Genomic DNA, 20,604 nt, shown 5'->3' with positions numbered 1-20,604 from the left:
AAGCTGTCTACCTAGCACAGTCACTTCGAAATACTGACCTGCCATGACGGCGATTGTACGCGTAGGAGAGGCCTTGAATGACAAAAGCTGCCGCTGATCGTGTGTGCAGATTAAAATTGATACTACTGGAAGAACGTCCGCTTCACTCCCGCTGGGGTGGCAAGTGCCTTTGTCGGGGCTATTGTACATGTTTTGCCCTTTGATTCTGCTTCCTTGAGCAGCCGGGTCACCAATGGGCCGGTCGCCTCGACTCCCGGATTCCCGTCCATCTCGATGTGCGTCACTTGCGGCACGCAAAGCAGCACATCGCGAAGGAGGTCGCCGCAGAAATCCGTGTAAAAATCCAGAGACACCCGGTACTTCTCGAACATGGGCAGACTCGGGTCCAGCTCGACGAAGACCTTGAGCGTCTGCACGGCGGAAAGCTTGGACAGGCGCTTTGCCAGCAATTTGCTCACGCGCCACGACTTTGGTGGACTGGTCCAGCTTGATCCCAGCGTCACCTCCATCTTCGTCACCATGGCGCGATACATGGGTCGCAACTCTTGAATAACGGGGGCAGGCGTAAAATCCTGGAGGGGAAAGATACGGAAGCTCGTCGTACTGTAGAGCACGTAAGCCGATTCCTGGTGGGTGCGCTTGTTTGCAGCCATTATAGCGGTTCGGCATGGTCTCAGCCGACCGTCGACGAGGCGATAGCCTGGCTTGCTGAACAGTATCAGGTGGTAGATCCTATTACGGATCTCTGCAGGAAGGTCGAAGAAAGGGAACGGACCACCCTCAAGCGTCAGGGTCCCCACAGTTTTCACGAGCGACGCAGCCTCAGTCAAGGTGCTTCCGTTCTGCTTGTCCCTCCTCGAAGAATATCTCTTCCCACGATCTTGAGGTATCGGAAAGGCGTTGACGAGGCCATCCTTCCACGACGGCATCGGAGCTATTCTGTGGCAATATCGGGGCAGGCGTAGATTGTACGGCTCAGGGCAGAAGAAGGACGGATGCGCGCACAGTTCATCACTCTGAAACTGGCGCGCTCACACACTCATCGTGATGGATGGGTGGGCAAAAGGTGTACCGTCCTTACGGGGCGACTGAAAGATCATAGGCGGGCCTCTCGTGCGCTCTTGAGGAGGACGACGTTTGCGGTTTGTTCTGCCCAGCTAATACAACTCCTCGAACATATGGTGTATGTCTGTGAACGGCGAGTCAAATTTTCCTGGGTTGAATATCAACTTTCTTATGAAGAAGAGAAGAAGAGAAGAAGAGAAGAAGAGAGAAGAGAGAAGACGAAGTGAGGAGGCGATGAAATCGACTCCGCTTCCTGCCAAGCGATTCGGAGAAAGTGCAATGAACAGCATCCGAGCCCCAGTCGAGGTCGAAAGTTTGTCGCCTTAGCTAGGGTTAATTCTCTTCGACCTCACCATACCGCATCATCATCACTACTGCCCATCGAGCACGAGTGGATGGAGAGATGCTAAGACGCGCAGCCTTACCTCTTCTTAGGGGGCGCACTGGCATCCGCTCTCCAATCCTGCAAGCACAGCTGCAAACCCAGTTGCGATACTACGCCAAAGGAGATCGTCCGAGAGAAGCAGGATACCAGGTCCCTGAGAGCACGAAGCAGCCGCTGCCGCAAAAAGAACCTCTACGAAAAGTTCCCTTTGTTCAGTCCACCCCCTTTCCGAACGCCGAATCTACTTCACCACCCAGCACATCCCCGTCGTCAGATGCGTCAGGAAAGCCAGAACCGCGTCCAGATGCCACTCCATTTGGCGAGGATCCTGCACGAGACCTTGACGATGTCTCCGAGTCAGTATCCAGAGCGAGCGGCCGGTCGTTGAGGCAAGGAGAGGGTCGTCCCCGGGAAGCCGAGAAAGATGCAACCGGACAGGAGCCTACATTTACATCCGAGCCACGAGAAGCAGATCCGGCACAGCAGCCTTTGCCTGATCTGACAAAGGGCATTCCCTCCACTTTGGATGCGGAATTACGCAACGCCCAGTCGAGACAGGCGGCTGCACACGCAAGCAGCCTTAACATCACTGAAGATCCTGCTGAAGAGTTGCCGGCTGGGGCGCGCGGTCGAGACGGTGGTGACATACCAAGAGAAGAATATGTTTCATCCAGTGACCGGAGAAAGAATGCGGCGTTCAGGTACATGTACATCATACTGGGCTTGGGGATCATCGGTGGCTCCATCTACATGGGCCGCAACTGGGCCGATGAGGAAGAGGAGAAAAAGCACCAAGATGCGCCTTCGGGCTGGGGGTTCACACATTTCTACAACCGCGTCACCGCTCGCTTGGGAGACATGATGAGCTATTACCGGGATCCTGTGACCACGAAGCTACTGCCCGATGAAGACCCGGATCCAAATTTCCGGTTTCCCTTCGTCCTGGTCGTGAGCTTGGAGGACATGTTGGTGCATTCGGAGTGGACTCGCGAAAAGGGATGGCGGATAGCCAAGCGTCCAGGCGTCGATTACTTCCTGCGCTACCTCTCTGCTTACTATGAGATCGTGCTGTTCACAAGTCAGCCGTCCGCTGTGGTCGATCAGGTGATCAGGAAGCTGGACCCTTTCTCCATGATTCGATGGCCTTTGTTCCGCGAAGCCACTCTGTACAAGGACGGTGGTTACATCAAGGTGAGTGTTCATTCGTGGCGCAGACGACAGTAGCTGACCGAAGCAGGATCTCTCCTACCTGAACCGAGACCTCAAGAAAGTCATCATCATGGATACCGACCCCCACCACGTCAAGCATCAACCCGAGAATGCCATCATCCTACCCAAGTGGACCGGTGACCCCAAGGACCAAACACTGGTCCAGTTCATCCCCTTCCTCGAATACCTGGCGACAATGGGTTTTGAGGACACGCGTGAGGTGTTGAAGTCGTTCGAAGGCACATACATCCCTGCCGAGTTCGCCCGTCGGGAGAAGCTTCTACGGGCCAAGTTCGAAGCAGAACAAGCGGACAAGGGCAAAAAGCGGCCAAAGAAGACCCTCGGCGCCCTCTCATCAGTCCTGGGAATATCCAGCCGCAGTCCAGACGGACTGGACAGTGGCGAGGAGGGCAAGATGCTGTGGGATCAAATCCGAGAAAGAGGCCAGAAACAGTACATGGAGCTGGAGAAGAAAATCCAAGAGGAGGGCGCCAAATTCTTGGCCGACCGCGAGGCAGAAGAGAAGAAGTACCAGGAGGAGATGTATAAGAGCATGAAGCCCACAGGCTGGTTCACCGGTCTGCTAGGCGGCGGCCAGAAAGAGGCAGAGAAGTGAGGGTGACCTGATTCCTTGTTTCTCACTCGGAGGTTGTCTCTTTGCAGGCGTTGGCTTCTCCCTGCAGACGACCTACTAGAATTATGTACAAACAATTGTGGATATTCGAGGCGACCAGCGAGTTGCCCAGGGACAAGAGACTGGAGAGGCCGCCCTAATCAGAGCACTATCTCCCTTCATGTACAGTTTGGGATTTTTGGGTGTCGGAAATAGACATGGCACGAATCTGATCGCGGGGGTTCCTGATTTCCAGAAGCCATATCGTTTTCCCCCGGTCTCCTGAAACTCGTCCATATCCCAAAGCAGAACATGCGCCGGCCAGCGTGGCTCTGTGCGTGATGACGATGGAGATGAGGTAGCAAGTGTTTGATATCGAAGATGCGCGGACCGTTAGACCATTGTCAGACCCATTGACTGTGAGAAGACCCGAAGATCCTCTCCCTGTCAGACTGAACGACTAAGTACTGTATCTGTACTTTTCTGCAGAGTTCATGCAGGGGCACATATTGCCCGGGGATTGCATTCAAGCTCCTTAGAGTTTCTAATAAAAGATACTAGCCATGCACGCGGCTGAGGGCCTAAGCTTCTTGCGGTGGTCCTTACAAGATCTAACTGAACGTCTTTCGACGCCTGGAGGCACATTGGGGGTTCCGGTGGCTCATGTTAGGACTCCGGAGCCCGTACCATTGGCACGCTTAAGGGCTTAAAGTACAGGCTAGCACCTGGCTGCCGGAAATGTTTAGCTAGGGGATCTCGTGGGGAGATCACGTTGGCAGTACCCAGTAGGCAACGGTGGCTTCGTGAATGGGGGGCGCCCTTACGGGCTAGAGTCAAGAGTTGCAGGCGCTGTCGGCACGAGCTGCTCCCCAAGACTTTAGTTAGGGCCACTCATTCGCAGCTTTGCTGAGATTCTTTCCCGGCGCTGACCACCTTGAGCCTCTTTCAACCCAGCCAATTCGTCTCTCATCATCACCTCTAATATCGCATCGACGACGTTCCATGTCGTCGCCGTCCATCTCCCACGATAGTCACAGAACAAGTTCCACGCCCTAGCAGTCCTTGTGTCAATCGGTGCATCAACTCGAGAGCAGCACGTGGCGTTTCGCGACAGAAAAGAAGGGATCGTTTCCTTCTTCCCGTCGCGAACAAACGCGTCCATGGAGGCATGGAAGATTGAAACGATCACCATCATGTCGGATCTTTCGAACCTGTACTAGTGGCGCTCTCATCAACACCGCGTTGAGGCTCCTGCCGCAATGTCGCCCCGAATGATCGTGCACCCGCCATTGCAACCCGGTGGTTCGACAATCTCACACGAAGATGATATTCCGCCTCAGCCGCTAGACCAACACGAACCTCAGTATCAGAACGGCCTGGCTCTGGCCTTATCACATGACCGGTCCGACCTTGATAGTCCTATTCAGCCTCCCGATACGATCCAGCCCGATTCCCACAGAAAGCCTGCAGTCGCTTTTCATCAGTTACCGATCGAGGTGCTGGAAAGGTGTGTCTGCAGCATTCGCTTATGGCTTGGCCGTTCTTGGTCCGAGGCTGGCTCGCTAACATTGAGCCAGGATACTATGGATGGTCGACGCCAATGTCTTCGGATCTTTGGCCATATTGAATCGCAATTGGTACAAAGCGGCTCAGAACCGAGAACTCTACGCCCACCATCTGTCTCGGTGTCCGTCATATGCCTTGTCCAATACGATCATCACCGGTCCATTTCGCAAATTTGACCTGTACCGCCTGAAGACCAGATTCGCTGCAGAGGTTCGTCGCAACCTGTTTGAGGCTTACCTGCGGCCACGCCAGACCCTGGTCAACTTGATTTCCGTGAATGCGAGCTCTTCGGCCGCCTTACCGGGAGCGGAGGCGTTTCGATTTTCGTTCTCTCCCAATGGCCAGACGATCCTCGCCCTCAGCTCGTCGAGGATATATGTTATCGATCCAGTGACCGAGCCTATCACTGTGCGCCATGAACTCAAGACAATGAGACGGCCGTTGGCTGCGTCAGTCACCGATGACGGTACAATCTTGGCTGTCTTGTCATCGAAGCATCAAGCCAATGTATACCATTTGACATCAGAAGGTGTCAAGCACGTGCAGGTCTTGGTCATGGATAATCCCCCGAGGACGATTGCGTTGGCTCCGGAGGGCACCGTGCTGGCTGCTGCATATGAAGGTGGAGTGGAGGTCTTCTCGCTGGCTCCCAACGCCTTGTCGACCGACCGCCGAGCGGTTCGAAGTGAAGGAGTTGACACCCTGAGCTTCTCTGGCGACGGGTCGATGCTCGTCGGCAGTACCCAGAGTCTGGAAGAACCGTCAGCTGTGGTCATCACTGCTCCATTTTACACCGAGAACGACCTGCCCCCAAAAGAGGTCCACAGTCGGATGTGGACGACCCAGATTCTCTTTCCTCAGATCAGCAGTATCTGCAGCCATGCTGAACTATTGCAAGGGCACACGGAAGGCGATGCAAACTGGATCTTTGCTTACGATCACACGCTCATGTCGTACAGAGCAGTGCGGACCGATGACACAAGAACAGGCGTGGCCTACTTTCTGAACCCCACAACGAACCGCCGTTTCAGTTTGCCAGCCCCATCGACTGCTCCAACCGCGACAGGTTGTGGGACACTCGTCGTCGCTGGGTTTAGTGGGAGCGGCCTCTGGATCTATGGAGTCCCGGAAAAGCTTGACGTTGCTCCGGACATGGGCTCTGTCGTCGAACGACATGAACACCGTCTACAAGGCAGAGACCTCCCGCTTACCTCTGCAACAGGTCATGTGGAGCCTCTGATGGCATATTCGCCCTCGGTATCTGGAACCAGTGATGAATTTGAGGACGACTCGCTTGCTGCGAAGGTTGAGTGGCGTGAGAGCTTGTTCGTCAAATGCCAACACATTAGGAGTCTGGATGGTGCTACTGCAGCAAAATGGGTCGAAAGATGCGAAGATAGACCATGTGGTTTCGGTGGCAAGAGATTGGTCGTTGTCGCGCCTGGTGGCGTGGACCAGTTTGCAGAAGAACTCGGAGATGAGACCATGCCCGTCGATGGGTCCCGCCTCGCGATCTTGGACTTCGACTACTCGCCATCAACGGGCCCTGACCGTGAATTGACCATCGAAGTCGGCGAGAAAGAACCGAAGCTCCTTACTGAACAGATTGGTGACATGGAGATTGAAGTTGCAATGGAAAGACGGCGAACCGTGAGAGAACGGGCAAGAGGAGGGATGAGGGCACCCCTGGGTCGTTCAGCCACTTTGGCCTCTGCGAATCAAGGATCGAGGCTCCGGAGCGTCTCCCAGACGTCTTCGCCGTTGGATGTCGACGCACAAATGGCTTTGGCGAATGCTGCACCGCGTGCACCTCAGCACGCTCATCAACCGTCACCGAATCTGCACCGCTCTGCCACAGCCGCTGGGTTCTCCACTGCTCGATTTCCTCCTCGACCACCTCTCGCGCAGCAGCAGGTTGGATCCCAACCTCAGCAATTGGACGGCTGGGAGACACCTCCTCCACCCTATACCTCTCCGCCTCTCCGTGGCCAGACCCCGGTGCAGTTGGGCTCGCCACTTATTCAAGCTCGTCCGATGGGAGCTATGCCTATGCAAATGGTGGGAATCCCCGAAAACGGGCACCTCCCGCAAGTACACCCAGGAATTGGCCACGGCCTTCCCATGCACCACCAAGCACAATTCGCACCTGTCCCGATGCACATCACCCCTCAACCAGTTCCTGTAATGCCACAAAACGCTCTTCATCCCGGCCGCACTGGGGCTCCGTATCAGGCCCCAGTGCCCACATCGAGACCCGACCTAGCATTTGCTCCAGCAGCTGAGCCATTCAAGCTTCCGGGCCCGATCTCTCAGGCGGCTCCAGCAAGCACATCCTTTGCTCCGACAGCTTCAGAAGGCCCATCGAGGCCGGTGTCTCATGAAGGCCGGATATCGCCATACCAACAGACACCTGTGTCCCAACGACTTCAGAACCCTGATCGTCCATCTCCCCCTATTCTTTCACAACCGTCCCACAATCCGCTCAACGCAGCTCAAACACAGAATCTCTCTTCTTCGGGCTCAGTCACATTGACAGGGTCAAATCTACAAGCTCGTCTGCAGCAGCCCGTCCCGCCAACCCCGACATCATTCCAGCACATGTCTCATGTATACGACGATATAAGCCCAACTGTCGCGCAGCAATCTGCCGCTCTGCCCGGCGCCCAGGCAGGCCCTTTCAGTGTGGCGCCTCCGACAGCCGACCAGATGGCCAACCTGAACCGTCGAATTTCCACCACGACACGAAAACCCGTTGCGCCCATCACGACCAATGGTGCTTCTTACTCAAACTCGGCGAGGCTTGATCTCATTGGTGGTTCGGGTGTGCCGCCGTCGCCACCTCCAGGGGCGTGGGGCGCCGCCGGCGTGCCCGGGTCCCCCTCGTTCAATAAGGCCATCAATGCTCCCAACGGCTTAACGAGGGATAACTCGAGAGGAAGTGGTCGGTCGATACCTGTTTCTGCCTCTACGCCCAACTTGCATGCTGCTCCGTCAGCCCGTGCTCAGCGACCGGGAATGGGCAGACTAGACACCATCGACAGTATATCCAGCTCATACGGGCCCGGTGAACCAGGTCAAAGATCACACAGTGCTACGCAGCCACTCCCACCGCTGCCTCCGCCGCAGTCGCCACATTATCCATACCCTCAACATCTCCCACAGCAACAATACCAGCAAACGCAGAGTTATCAGGCAAGGACCTGGACGGGCGACAGCGACGATGTCAGCCCGATCCAGGACAGCGGGCGACGAGTTCTGTCCGATCCGACGCTGCTGGCCTCGAACAAGAAGAAAAGCAAGCGGAAGAAGGGCGAAGAAGTGCCGCGGAGCCAGACGCCCATGCCGATCAGTTCGGGGGGAGTGAAAGAAGCAAAGAAAAAAGGAAGTAGATGTGTGGTCATGTAAATGCAAAATGGATTTTTCTTTCCAAGCAACGAGACGAACAGTGTGAGAAGTGATGGTGATGGCCCGGTGAAAGTTGAGCTTCTTGAAAGACCACTGTGGACCTTGTCGCCTTCGCCCTTCTGTTACTCTGCTGGGAAACACAGTGTGGGAAACAAGATGTTTGCGGTGCAAGACGGCTGAATTTCAGATGCGTTAAGCGAAGATTTGGGGTGGTCAGATTCTTCCCTCCCCCACAAACGTGTTTTCTACTGTAGATCGCGATTTTTGGTAGGCATCTATGTTGGGACCATGCATTGCACAGCGGGATGGTAAAGCTTGGTTGAGGACCCGTTGCACAACAACAGCAGGCAAAATTGCACCACGCGCCCTACTTGTTCTTGAAATCACGTTTGTCGATACATTATCGCCCCGGTATCCTCTCTGGAACCCTTTTCCAGAAGGGAAGGCTTTCGGGGTGGTTGCGCACAGTAGCAGTGCGTGGCTCACCATTTCAACGCCTGTTCCCACTTCTGGACAAAAGCCTCGACGGCGTTCACGAACAGCGCGACGTGTTCGTCCGTGAGCATGATGTTCAGGGCCACAAAGCCGCGCTGCGCCATGTAGATGCCCTGCTCGAGCATGTGGTGATAGAACAGTCCTCCCAAGACCTCGCGGTCCGGTCCCGCGAAATGGACGGCCATCAGACTGCCCACGCCCTTGACGAACATCTTCGGCGGCCGCTGCGGGTGCTGTGCCGCGTGCATTTCGTCCGCCACGGGCGCGGCTGGCACGGTCGCGTCACGCAGGATGTCTCGGTTGGAAAGGACGTCGACGACTTGGCTGGTCAACTTCTCGCCGAGCCCGTTCAGGGCGTCCAGCTTCTCGGTCGTCAAGAGCCCACAGCCGGCTATTCCCGCCTTCATGGTGAAGACGTTATTGTTGAATGTGCCCGGATGCTCGAGCTTGCCGTTCCTGGGATCGTACAGCGCCATGATGTCCCGGCGTCCTCCGAACGCGCCGAAACTCATCCCCCCGCCAACCCACTTCCCGAGCGTCGTCAGGTCGGGCGTCACGCCGGTCTGCGACCCGAGCCCGTTGTAATGCAGTCGCGAGGTCATAACTTCGTCGAAGATGAGTAGCGCGCCGTGCTCGCTGGCCAGGCGACGTAGTGTGCCCAGGAACTCGGCAGAGCCGCGGTAACAGCCCCCAGACCCGAGCATGGGCTCGACCAGGATCGCGGCGAGCGAGTCTTTGGGCAGGGACTGGACCAGGGCTTCCGTGCCGGCGACGTCATTGTATGTGCCCACAACGAAATCATGGGGCAGGTTGATGGACGGTTTCCCCGAGGGCGCCCGTCCTGAGATGGTCGAGCCGTGGTACCCCTTGTTGAAGACCAGGACTTTCTTCCTGCCTGTGAATGCCAGGGCTGTGGCAAGAGCCACCATGTTCGCCTCGGTGCCCGAGTTGACGAACCTGACTAGGTCGATCGAGGGGAATCGCTCGCACACAATTTCCGCGAGCTGGGGTTCCAGCTCGTTGTGCCCGCCGTAGTTCCATCCGTTTCGGATAGCCGATTCCAGGGCGGACTTGATCGCCGAGTGATTGTGGCCATAGATCGCAGCAGTGTACTCCCCAAGGAAATCAGTGTAAGTCTGCTCGTCGACGGTGGTGAGGTGGGTGTCCTGACCGGAGGAGATCGTAAGTGGAAATGGCGTGGTGTGCAGAACGGTGCGAGTGTTGCCCCCAGGGAGGTAGTTGCATGCTTGATCGTGGATTTTGAGCGATTGAGGGTGCGAGTTTGTGTACCGCGCGTGTGCTTGCTCGAGGGCCGCGCTGAGGGCAGTAGAGACGGTCTCTGAAACGGAACCCATGGCAGATATCCTTTGTGCGAACAGTGCAACGGAACTGGAAACAAGTTACCTCTTCTATGAAGACATTCGAAACGGAATATAAACAAGAAGAATAATACTCGTCGGTTAAGCTGAAAGTGGTGGCTCAGTTGCGCATCACAAATTGTCGAGCGCCCTTTGACCGTTGATAGCGGCGTTGAGAGGTCGCCGTCCCTCGCGGATCCCCGCATGCTGATGGGCGATTCCTTGGTATCCAAGTGATGGGCTCAGCGTGAGAGTCTCTTTCATTGGGCAGCACAACGGAAATATCGTGATCGCCGTTGGAACTCAAGAGTGTACGAGTAAGCTTCCAACCTGAGTTAGAAGAATGCGGCGTTTGCGGCCTCTGGTATCAGCAGGGTGTCACATTGATATGAATTGCATTGAGGGACAAAGGAACAGGAAAAGTCCTGAGAGCTTCCTTTCAGCAATGCGTGCGTCTGCAACATCTCAGTCATTCAGCTGGAGGCGAACCCTAGTCAAAGCGTCTGGGAAGGTCACCCGAAGGATAGGTGAGGGTGAGATGAGAGTGAAGGTGAAGGTGAATGTGAGATGAGTGTGATGTGTAAGTGACAGAGGGACAGTGACAGCCAAACATTTGACTGCAGCTTCACTAAACTCTCCATCAACTGGAGGTATAACACAAGAATTGCTGGTATCCTGTAGTTTTCATTAGATCAACTTCATCTGACGACTTCTCTGACATAGGATTCATCACTGGCGACTGCCCAGCTCAAGCTTCACTCAAGCTTCATTAGCTTCTCGTTTACAATAAGCCTCTCGTCCACCAGGAACCGACCCCGGCCGCTTGTACCACAGGAACCAAGCAGACCATTCCTCCCGAACCATGGGTTCTTCAGGAAGACGGCTCTCGGTTCTGAGGGAGTCGCTGCACACTTCCTCAGACGGCCGTCGTTTCTCAGTCCATCCTGAGGACGAAGGTGAGGGCGTCTCGGCTTCACACCGGCGGCTTCGCGAGCATCCCGCCCACAAATCTCATGCTGCGCTCGACACCACCAAAGCAAGTACCGTAAGTATACTTCGGTGCTCATTCCAGTGCGACTCTGTCCGACGCTATGTCTTCTCCTGTGAAGACCTCATCGCTCATTCCGTATGTCAGGGTGTGGTATGGACCACAGAACAAGCTCAAAAGCACGGGTTCTACGACGAGCCTGAGAAATGTGAGTCAACAAGGCATACCATCGTGGCAATTTGAGTACTGCCTCGACCCTAACAACGCATAAGGGGCGAATCTGGGTCAAGGGGCCCCAGAAGTCGGTGACATTGACGGTGTATGTTGCAACAAACCAATCTCCAGCTTTAGCCTAGCTGACCATCCCTCAGTGTTTCCCCCGGCCCAAATCCATCCCCTTGAGCGAGAACTCAGGAGAATATGGCCCAACAGCCGGCATCAGGTCTCTACGGGCCGCAGTGGCGAAGTTGTATAACCACGACTACCGCCAGGGAAAGGAGAGTCAGTACACATGGGAGAATGTTTGTATTGTGCCGGGTGGTAGAGCTGGTTTGATCAGAATTGCGGCCGTTGTGGGCAATGCGTATCTCGCCTACTTTACCCCCGATTATTCAGTATATGAACAGGCGAGTATTTCTGTCCTGCTCGTATGCACACGCTAATGAATTCAAGATGTTGGGCTTGTTCCGGAATTTCGTTGCCATCCCTACTCCGCTGTCCGCTGCTGATGGATACCATATCCATGCCGATAAGATTGCAGACGAACTCGCAAGAGGAACATCGGTAATGTAGGATTTCCAGCAGCCTCACCAGGGCCTCTCCTACGTCGCTCCCGTTGACACACTACCAGCTTGACCTCAAACCCTCGCAACCCCACCGGCCACGCCCTGCATTCCGAAGAGCTCTCCTTGATCCAAGATATCTGCCGTGACAGGGCGACCTTGATCTTCGACGAGTTCTATTCCGGCTACCGCTACGACAAAGATTGCGATGGAAGCACTATTTCAGCGGCGTCCAACGTGATTGACGTCGACCGCGATGATGTGCTCCTGATCGATGGCCTGACCAAGCGCTTCAGGCTCCCAGGCTGGAGAGTCGCGTGGATTGTGGGACCCAAGGATTTCATCAAGGCCCTTAGCTCATGCGGAAGCTATCTCGACGGCGGCTGCAATGTGCCCTTCCAGGAGGCCACGGTATCGATGCTCGAGCCGGCACTGGTTCGAAGAGAAATGGCGGCATTACAACGCCACTTCAAAGCGGTACGGGGGGCATATTCCCTTCGTTGTAATGCTGACTGATACTGTATGGTGCACTGACCGTCTGAAACGCTTAGAAACGCGACTACGTCCTCAAGAGACTCAGCGAGATCGGGTTCAGACTAGGCGACCAGGAGATCCCCGAGTCTACGTTCTACATCTGGCTGAGTTTGGAAAAGTTGGATCCTCCGTTGCCGAAGAACTCGCCAGTCGACATCAGCAACGGGTTGGCTTTCTTCGATGCTTTGCTCCAAGAGAAGACAATCGTCGTGCCAGGCATCTTCTTCGACCTCAATCCAGCAAAGCGGCGCGACCTGTTCGACAGTCCCTGTCACTACTTTGTCCGGATCAGCTACGGCCCGAGGATGGAGCAATTGAAGATGGGTCTCGATGGTATCGAGAGGGTGGTCAAGCGTGCTAGAGGCGAATCTGGACAACTCGAGTGCGATTCACGATGAAGCGGACCAGAAGAGCCCCAGAAGACCTGTTCGGTTTTCGAAATGGCAGGCAAGCCAGCGGCATGAGCGGCCAAGGGGAACGCCGCGAACAAGGACGACGTTCGATACGACAATAAGAAACTTTAACAGCAAATTGCAGACGACACTGGGGCTTCTAGCGATGATACATTTAGAGTTACAAGCTCTGGACCCATCCGACCGCTGATGGCCTCTTTAACGCCTCGTCGAAGATTCGCACTAGATAGGGATTTGCCATAACTTCCATGATGACGGCCAACACTATGAGACACGAACATGCTGTTCTGCAGCTCCACGCCATTATCGTCCCATCCTCTCGTGCGCGTCATAACGGAGCTTTAGGAAGGTTCGGTAGCTCTGGTAATTTGGGCGTCGGCAGCTTCACCTTCGGTACCCCGACTTTCGGTACCTTGACTTTCGGGAGTTTGACTTTAGGCAGCTTCACCTTTGGCAGGGATAAATCAAGCCCTGAGGATCAGTTCCTTGGTTAGCTTTTAGGACGTCTTCCTTACATATTGGAGAGGCCGTAGCTTACAGGAGTGCCAATGTGAGGTCACCATGGATGCTCGCCTTGAGCTCGATCTCAATGTCCAGGTTCAACTCTATGCGCAATTTGAGGCCGTCCTGATCCATCGGGTCTTTGCCGCTGCTGTCCTTGGAGTCGATGGGTTGCGCCGTCTCGAGCGGTTGCGTGGGAGGCGCCCCACGCCAGGGGATCTCTCCTCGAAGCATGCGGGCGTACGTGACGGGACCGTCCATAGACTGCGACGGTGGCTTTATACGCTCAAACGGTTGCGCTTCGGTAATGTCTCGCGGGTCGGGGTTCTTGAGCCATTGCGGCTGGTTTCTCTGTTCCGGACTTCTCTTCGCTACCTGCGTGCCGGGGTGGTCTTGGGTCTCCTCAGCCTGCTCGTTGATCGACGCCATCGACTGCGCAGAGGCATTTCCCGCCTGGCTCTTCGCCTGAGCTTGCCTCTGTCGTTGGTTCTGTCGTCTACGCCGTCTTGATTGTGATCTGGATCGAGACTCATACCCCTGGTCGTCTGCATCCGTCGTCGATACCTCTGAGTTGCTGCGGTCCAGCCCGGGCCGAGGAGTTTTCTCCGGAGTAGGCTGTTGCTGTGGCTCGGACATGGTGGCCACAGAGTGATGGGGAGGTTAGAGGCAAGAAATGGTAGGGAAATGGGCAGCTAGCAATTTAGCAAGTCGATGCTGAGGGTGCAAAAAGGAAACATAAGTTAAGGTCGAGAAACTCGCATGTGAGCAAGACCTCAGCCAGGGAGAGGGGACTGGGAAAAAGCAGTCAATGTAGCAACGACATCATCGTGACAAGGGTCTACTTTCCCCAGACCTGTTTGCAGTTTAACCTGCATCGACGACGGCGTATGCCGCTTCAAGCAGCAAGATCATCAAACCGTGATCAGAAATTGGCGGATCAACGGCTTTCACGGCGATGGCGCCATGGACCAAGATTTTGGACACTTCGAAACGTGGATGACCTTCGGAAGTTGGAAGTATCCCTGTTCGGTGTGGCACCACGCGTCAAAGGCTCGTCCTGATTCGACCAAGCAGTAGGCTCACGCCCCCACTTGCCTCAGCCCAATCGTGGCGCCAGATCCACTACTGCGGGGTGTGGCGTATGATGACGTCGTAACAAGGCTGGAAAGCCTCGAGACTCTGCGACACGCGCCCTTGACTTTCTCAGTTAGCAAAGATAAAACTGGTTATAACGAAGTCAATCCTAGACTAGAGTGCTGTAGCTATACAAGGTAGTCCCGAGTCTGCTTGAACTGGCAAAATTCTCAAGTTGATGCGATCTCCAGTGGTTGAGGCCGCCCTTCAACCGCTTGCCGACCGGCGTCGATCTCCAACCAAGGTCAGACGAAGCATCGACGATCGAGTAACGGTCGGTTCTGCTTCTGGCTTTCTACTCTTCCCAGTTCGGCATACTAGTGCGCGGAGCCCTGTAATCCGACCCATGTCCCCAGCCACAGCCCGGATATGGTCACCCTCAACCCGCCATGATTGGTCTTCTAGCCCGCTAAAACCTGTTCTCTCCGCCCGGATCTCCAGCCTCGACGGAAATCTTTTGGACAAGCTGTGGCGTCAAGCACATGGCTCGCGAAAAGCAGCAACAACCGACGTCATCAGCATGCGCGTTCGAAGACAATCGGTGCTGGTCTTGCCCCGAGTTGTCCACCTTCTGACGTCTCAGTGGGGTTCAAGTACAATTCTGGCTCTTTGCCTACTTTTCTTGCAGAACTCCGGGACGATAGACCTGGTCGTCTTACGTCGACACCCTCTTTTGTCTGTGGCCTCCCCTTCTTCATCCTCTCTGGGACATCTCTTTCTAATCTCTCAACATGTCGGAGCAAGAAACCAAGAATACAGAAGAATCTCAAATCGGCGGAAACCTCGACGCCGCTGGATCTGCCTCAGGTGCTGCTAGCGTAGGAGCCAACGCCTCTTCCAAGAAGTCGGAGGAGAAACGAAAGCCCAAAAAGCTCGGCCAGAAAGGACAAGCGAACGGCGACAAGGGCGACGCCGACGCAGAAGTAGACGGCGGTACAGACGAACCTTCAACACCAACGCCACAACCGAAGATGGAGCAACAGGCTCAATCTCGCTCCAAATCACGACAAAGTCGAGGCCGCGGCTCCAGTGCACCACCTAGCGATGTCGACAGTGCGTACCGAAGCGACGTCTCGCAGAAAGGTGGACGACGGAACCGCAACCGCAACCGTGGCAAGGCTCAAGCACAATCACAAGCTCAGACGCAGCAACAAGGCAAGGGCGGCGGTCTCCTGGGCGGCGGCGGCGGTCCTCTCGATGCCGTTGACGAAGTCGGTGATACCGTGAATGGGGTGGTTGACGGCGCCGGAGACCTTGTGAACAACACTGTCGGCAATGCCGTGAGCAAGCCGCACGAGGCACTCGGCGGTCTGCTCAAGTCGGGTGGCAAGGAGGGAGGCAAGGACGACGAAGACCCGGGTGAGAACGAGCAGCTGAGGTTACGACTTGATTTGAATTTGGACATCGAGGTGCAGCTCAAGGCCAAGATCCATGGTGATCTTACACTTGGTCTATTGTCAGTACCCCGACATTGCTTCTGCGCGAATGCTAACGTCTTACAGGAACTAGTGCTTGATCACAACCGAGAAGCGTCCTCTGCATATCCCCCTATTCCCGGCCATTTTTGTGAGTCGTACCAGTGTAGCCAAAGACCTGGAGAGGGCTCCGAGCAGAGGTGGCAGTACTCAAGCGCAGCCACGGGTCATATTTCAATCAGAATGGGCCAGGTGCTTCTTGGGATGAATTACGGCGTACCAGTTTTGCATTTACTCCGAATTGCGAGACAGGTCCATGTATGTAATAAAACAATGACGATGATGAGAGTTAGGAGTAGAACTGTTGCTTCCGATTTTCGACTTTGAATGGAGTACTGTAATTGTCTATCGCCGACTGCCAAGCCTGACCGGATTCTCTTTTTGAATTGATGCTCATCCTGTGATCAACTACACCATTCAACCGATAGTGCGAACACGTTCGGATGCCATGTCGCCTTGGTCTTAAAGGCTTTGGACATACCAAATTGCTTCTGCGCCCGTTTGCTTGCCATCATTTGCGAGCATGCGGCTTCACAGTTGTCCGCAGTCGCGGCGAACGGATTCCCCTGCGGCTTCAATCCACTTCGGCGCTGCATCATGACCTTGACAGATGGCGCACCTCAGCGGCCAGTCATCCTATATCCGACACGATATATGCGCTGTCTACTGCGCCAGGTCGAGCTGCGATAGCAGTCATACGTATATCTGGACCCGCATGTCTTGATATCTACCAGTTGCTTTGTCCCCGGCGGCCACCGCCCAAACCTCGAACCGCAACCTTGCGAAAACTCTACGATCCTGGCGATTCTGAGCAGGTCGAGCCTCGAGTCCTCGATACGAGCGCGCTCCTCCTGTACTTCCCCGCGCCGAATACAGTGACCGGAGAGGACGTGCTCGAGCTGCATGTCCACGGCGGTCCAGCCATTGTCCGGTCGATCCTGAATGTCATCTCCAAACACGGACGATCGTCACACGGTCGAGGCGGCGCCATCAGACATGCCGAACCCGGCGAATTCACGAAATGGGCATTTTACAATGGCAGGCTAGACCTCACACAAGCCGAAGCACTGGGTGAAACTCTCGCGGCCGAGACGGAGCAGCAGCGCCGGCTGGCTGTCAGCGGCACCGACGGCGGACTTGCAAAGAGATACGAGGAGTGGCGGACGCTGCTTCTCTACGCGCGAGGCGAACTAGAGGCCCTGATTGACTTTTCTGAAGATCAGCACTTTGACGAGTCACCTGCGGAGTTCATGGCCTCGATCTCACAACAAGTGTTCGCGTTGAAGAGACAGATTGAGTTACACCTTCAGAACGCGTCAAGGGGGGAGCTGCTGCGCAACGGTATCAGCATTGCGTTGCTGGGTGCGCCAAATGCTGGCAAAAGCTCGCTACTCAACCGCATTGTGGGCCGCGAAGCTGCCATTGTCAGTGCCGAAGAGGGCACAACTCGTGACATTGTCGATGTCTCGGTGGATCTTAACGGCTGGCTATGCCGGCTGGGCGATATGGCCGGACTCCGCTCAAAGCAGCAGAGTGAAGTTGGCTTGATCGAGCGAGAAGGCATTCGCCGGGCAAGAGAACGTGCCCTCCAGTCCGACGTTGTTGTGGTGCTGCTATCCATCGAACTGGACCCCGACAGGAAGCCCAGAGTATCTATCAATGGAGAAGTCCTCGAGGCGGTGCAGGAATGCCACGCCTCGGGGAAGACTATTCTGGTTGTTCTAAATAAGATCGACCTTGTCGTGGACCAACTTGGTGCAAACAAAGAGGCAGCCAGAGACCTGCATACACGAGTCGGTCAGATGTTTCCTTTTGTACCTGCATGGCGTATATGCACGATATCTTGCAAACGCACATCAGATGATCCTGCCGACTCCGACGCCGACCCGGGCGGCATCCAAGCCTTCCTCACCGTCCTGACCGACGCCTTCACGGAATTGACGACAGCATCGACTGGGGAAGTACACGACGCAAGACTGACCGCAGCGGAAGCGCAGTCGTACTGGACGGCATCCCTCTCAGTTACGCACCGCCAGAGCATGTACCTGTCAGAAGGCTTACGTCATCTGGACGACTTCCTCTCAGTTGCCTGTTACCCACAACACCAACTGTCGCAGGCGCAGTCTTACCTGCATACGGAATCGGACGGCACGATGGAATTCTCCCATTCGTCAAACCACGATGAGTACCACGGTGGTCGCCACAATGGCCTCGACGCGCCAAATATAGTATCCGACCCAGATGCACATGCACATGCACATGCAGATAGTGTCGTTGATATTGTCACTGCCGCGGAACATCTCCGGTTTGCGGCGGATTGCCTTGCCAAGATCACGGGGAAGGGTGAATCTGGCGACGTGGAGGACATTTTGGGTGTGGTCTTCGAGAAGTGAGTAAGCAGTCTCTTCCACGTTCTCGCCTGCTCCACCCCGGTCTGGTCCCTTCGCAATTTTCACCGCATAGGGGAATATCTGTGCGACAATATCTTGGAAACTTGAGAAATTGCAGTTCTGTGGCTGCACCTTGATTCTGGGGTATCTGGTTTGGATGGTTCTGTTGATCCGCGCTGAGCTGTCTTCGCCCGCTGCCACTTCCCTGTCCCGACCCATATCCCACAAATCCCCGAATATGTTCAACGAATGAATTGAAAACATGGCTGTCCGAATGGCCCCCATCGCAATGCCTCCTCCTTCACTCCCAAATTATCCCACGTGCCGCATGCCACTGCCCAAAAAATGCTCGATATGTGTTGCGTTCCTGCGCGACACGGTCGAATCCTTGTTGGTTCCGGAGCAGTGTTGAACCCTGTCTTCCACTTTAAGAAACCAAACGCCAGGGAAATGCCGCTAAAAATGGATGACGAGTATGTGCTGATTACTTTTTGCTGTACAGGTTTTGTGTTGGAAAGTAAAGCCGCTGAAGAGAAGACAGACGGCTCATCGAGAGCCGAAGGATGGAAAAAAGAGTGGATCGTGATCGAGACCTGCGTCACCAGGGAAATGAGAACGTTGAAAGATGTGGAACACAGTTCCATGGGCTGCGCAACGTCGTGAAGGGGGTTTCGGATGAATTAGTTGTAGCCGCCACGGCCTTGCGCTGCTTGCTGTCGATTGTACCCGCCGCGACCTTGAACGGGCACGGGAGTCTTGTTGTACCCGCCACGGCCCTGTCGGTTGTACCCTCCGCGACCCTTCTGGGGGGCAGCTGGGGTGTTGTATCCGCCTCGTCCGATGGCCATTGTAAGTGCGATTGTGGTTGGGATGAAAATTACAAGCAAATGAATATTGACGTGTGCTTTGTGGTCTGGGCTTTGGGTGTTGGGCTCTGCGAAAGTGTCGCGTTGAACAGACAAAGGAAATAAGGAAACAGATAATAGGAAATAGGGCTTGCTGTCGAGAAAGTAGAATGGCTTTGGGGCTGTCGGTCGTGTCTCAAGAAGCCTTGTTGCAGGAGATGATAGGAAATAGCAGAAATAAGGAAAGTATGTCTATACCTCAAGTCTGATTTGTTGCGGGATGCTGAACTGGGAACAATGGCAGTGCACGAACTTGGGAAAAAGATGTTGAAAAAGTAATGGAATGTTTGCTGTCAAGGAGTGTGATGTGGTGTGCTGGTGGATGGGAACATTTCAAAATCTTTCCGTGAGGCATCAACCGCGATATATATCTTTCGAGACGGGCATGGTGGCAGTCACTCGGAAGTCGTCTCTGGGTCATACCTCGTACGCGAACTCGACTGCGCACGAGAACCCGGATCCACACCGACCCGAAGCACTGGTGTGATTAGGCCCAGAATGGAAGGGTGATTCGATCGGTGAAGAGAGGTCCCTTCAGTCTTGATCCGGGTCCCTGACGGCGATAGAGTGTAAATTTGGGGGCTGACGAGGCCACACGCGGGCGTGGCATGCTGGGTACAGGCGACCAAAGGGCCCTGATCCCGGCCAGTTTCGTAGGGCTGACGGGGCTCACGCAGAAACGGAGAAAATGGACTTTTGAAAAGAGTGACATGTGGAGCCTCAGGCAGCCATGCCAAACCCTTGCCAACCCTGCCAGGACCCCTGCTCGGTTGATGGCCTTAGGGTGAGCCTGGCGTGCATTGCCTCGCAAAGTTCGATGCGTGATTCTCCCAATCCCTGCGCTGACACGAGGTCCGCAGCAAGGGTATAGAGCCATTCACATGGCAGAGATACTCCGAAGGCGTTATGTTGCACTTGTCAGTGGGCAGTGACTGTTTTCCAAGAAAGTCCGTCGACGTGTCTTGGGGGTGTGCTAAATTCGACGATTGTCTCGAGCGGAAAGAGGCGCTTGGGTTAGGGCTGCAGTGACGTGCATTAGCCCGCACACGCCAGCGATGTCATAGGTGCGCATTGAGAAAATACGCGGCTAGTGCTCACAGCGTTCACGAATCGTACGGTAGGCGGACCAACGCTGGCGAATCACAGACAGCCAGTGCTCGGATAGGGTTTGCAACGTCCCGCCTAGCTGGATCTTCTAAAGAACCCTTAGTAGCGTCGGCACCAATGACAGATCCCACACCAGATCCGCTCGCCCAAGGCGCAGTTCAACAGGCAAGAGGGAAATTCTCCTTCTGACCAGGGAAAGTGTCTCCAAACCGCCTCGTCCCAATCAATCAACTCGCCTCTTCTTTCGTTTAGGCAGTACTTCGTTACATTCGCAGGAAA

At 55.0% G+C, this 20,604-nt stretch overlaps 8 protein-coding genes across 8 annotated transcripts; 5 read left to right on the top strand and 3 right to left on the bottom strand.

Annotated features, from left to right (window-relative positions):
* Positions 1-122: 122 nt before the first annotated feature.
* G647_07010 (uncharacterized protein) lies at positions 123-929 on the bottom strand (the record flags this gene model as incomplete). The annotated part of the gene is made up of 1 exon (XM_008731327.1): positions 123-929. The coding sequence occupies one exon, from the start codon at positions 927-929 to the stop codon at positions 123-125; it is 807 nt and encodes a 268-aa protein (XP_008729549.1).
* A 539-nt stretch (positions 930-1,468) lies between these two features.
* G647_07009 (uncharacterized protein) lies at positions 1,469-3,275 on the top strand (the record flags this gene model as incomplete). The annotated part of the gene is made up of 2 exons (XM_008731326.1): positions 1,469-2,641; positions 2,688-3,275. 2 exons carry the CDS (start codon positions 1,469-1,471, stop codon positions 3,273-3,275), a joined length of 1,761 nt encoding a protein of 586 aa, XP_008729548.1.
* A 1,268-nt stretch (positions 3,276-4,543) lies between these two features.
* On the top strand, positions 4,544-8,243 carry G647_07008 (uncharacterized protein; the record flags this gene model as incomplete). The annotated part of the gene is made up of 2 exons (XM_008731325.1): positions 4,544-4,779; positions 4,850-8,243. The coding sequence occupies 2 exons, from the start codon at positions 4,544-4,546 to the stop codon at positions 8,241-8,243; spliced, it is 3,630 nt and encodes a 1,209-aa protein (XP_008729547.1).
* A 482-nt stretch (positions 8,244-8,725) lies between these two features.
* On the bottom strand, positions 8,726-10,093 carry G647_07007 (uncharacterized protein; the record flags this gene model as incomplete). Its single annotated transcript, XM_008731324.1, has 1 exon — positions 8,726-10,093. One exon carries the CDS (start codon positions 10,091-10,093, stop codon positions 8,726-8,728), a length of 1,368 nt encoding a protein of 455 aa, XP_008729546.1.
* Positions 10,094-10,958: 865 nt separating this feature from the next.
* On the top strand, positions 10,959-12,798 carry G647_07006 (uncharacterized protein; the record flags this gene model as incomplete). Its single annotated transcript, XM_008731323.1, has 7 exons — positions 10,959-11,141; positions 11,232-11,292; positions 11,357-11,403; positions 11,456-11,731; positions 11,757-11,872; positions 11,935-12,343; positions 12,418-12,798. The coding sequence occupies 7 exons, from the start codon at positions 10,959-10,961 to the stop codon at positions 12,796-12,798; spliced, it is 1,473 nt and encodes a 490-aa protein (XP_008729545.1).
* Positions 12,799-13,347: 549 nt separating this feature from the next.
* G647_07005 (uncharacterized protein) lies at positions 13,348-13,950 on the bottom strand (the record flags this gene model as incomplete). The annotated part of the gene is made up of 1 exon (XM_008731322.1): positions 13,348-13,950. The coding sequence occupies one exon, from the start codon at positions 13,948-13,950 to the stop codon at positions 13,348-13,350; it is 603 nt and encodes a 200-aa protein (XP_008729544.1).
* Positions 13,951-15,179: 1,229 nt separating this feature from the next.
* On the top strand, positions 15,180-15,957 carry G647_07004 (uncharacterized protein; the record flags this gene model as incomplete). The annotated part of the gene is made up of 2 exons (XM_008731321.1): positions 15,180-15,904; positions 15,951-15,957. 2 exons carry the CDS (start codon positions 15,180-15,182, stop codon positions 15,955-15,957), a joined length of 732 nt encoding a protein of 243 aa, XP_008729543.1.
* A 409-nt stretch (positions 15,958-16,366) lies between these two features.
* On the top strand, positions 16,367-18,316 carry G647_07003 (tRNA modification GTPase TrmE; the record flags this gene model as incomplete). Its single annotated transcript, XM_008731320.1, has 1 exon — positions 16,367-18,316. The coding sequence occupies one exon, from the start codon at positions 16,367-16,369 to the stop codon at positions 18,314-18,316; it is 1,950 nt and encodes a 649-aa protein (XP_008729542.1).
* Positions 18,317-20,604: the final 2,288 nt, after the last annotated feature.

Source organism: Cladophialophora carrionii (genome assembly GCF_000365165.1).
Source record: "Cladophialophora carrionii CBS 160.54 unplaced genomic scaffold supercont1.6, whole genome shotgun sequence".
NCBI lineage: Eukaryota > Fungi > Ascomycota > Eurotiomycetes > Chaetothyriales > Herpotrichiellaceae > Cladophialophora > Cladophialophora carrionii.
The sequence above is the reverse complement of the archived record's forward strand: the minus strand, read 5'-3'. Positions and strand labels throughout refer to the sequence as shown.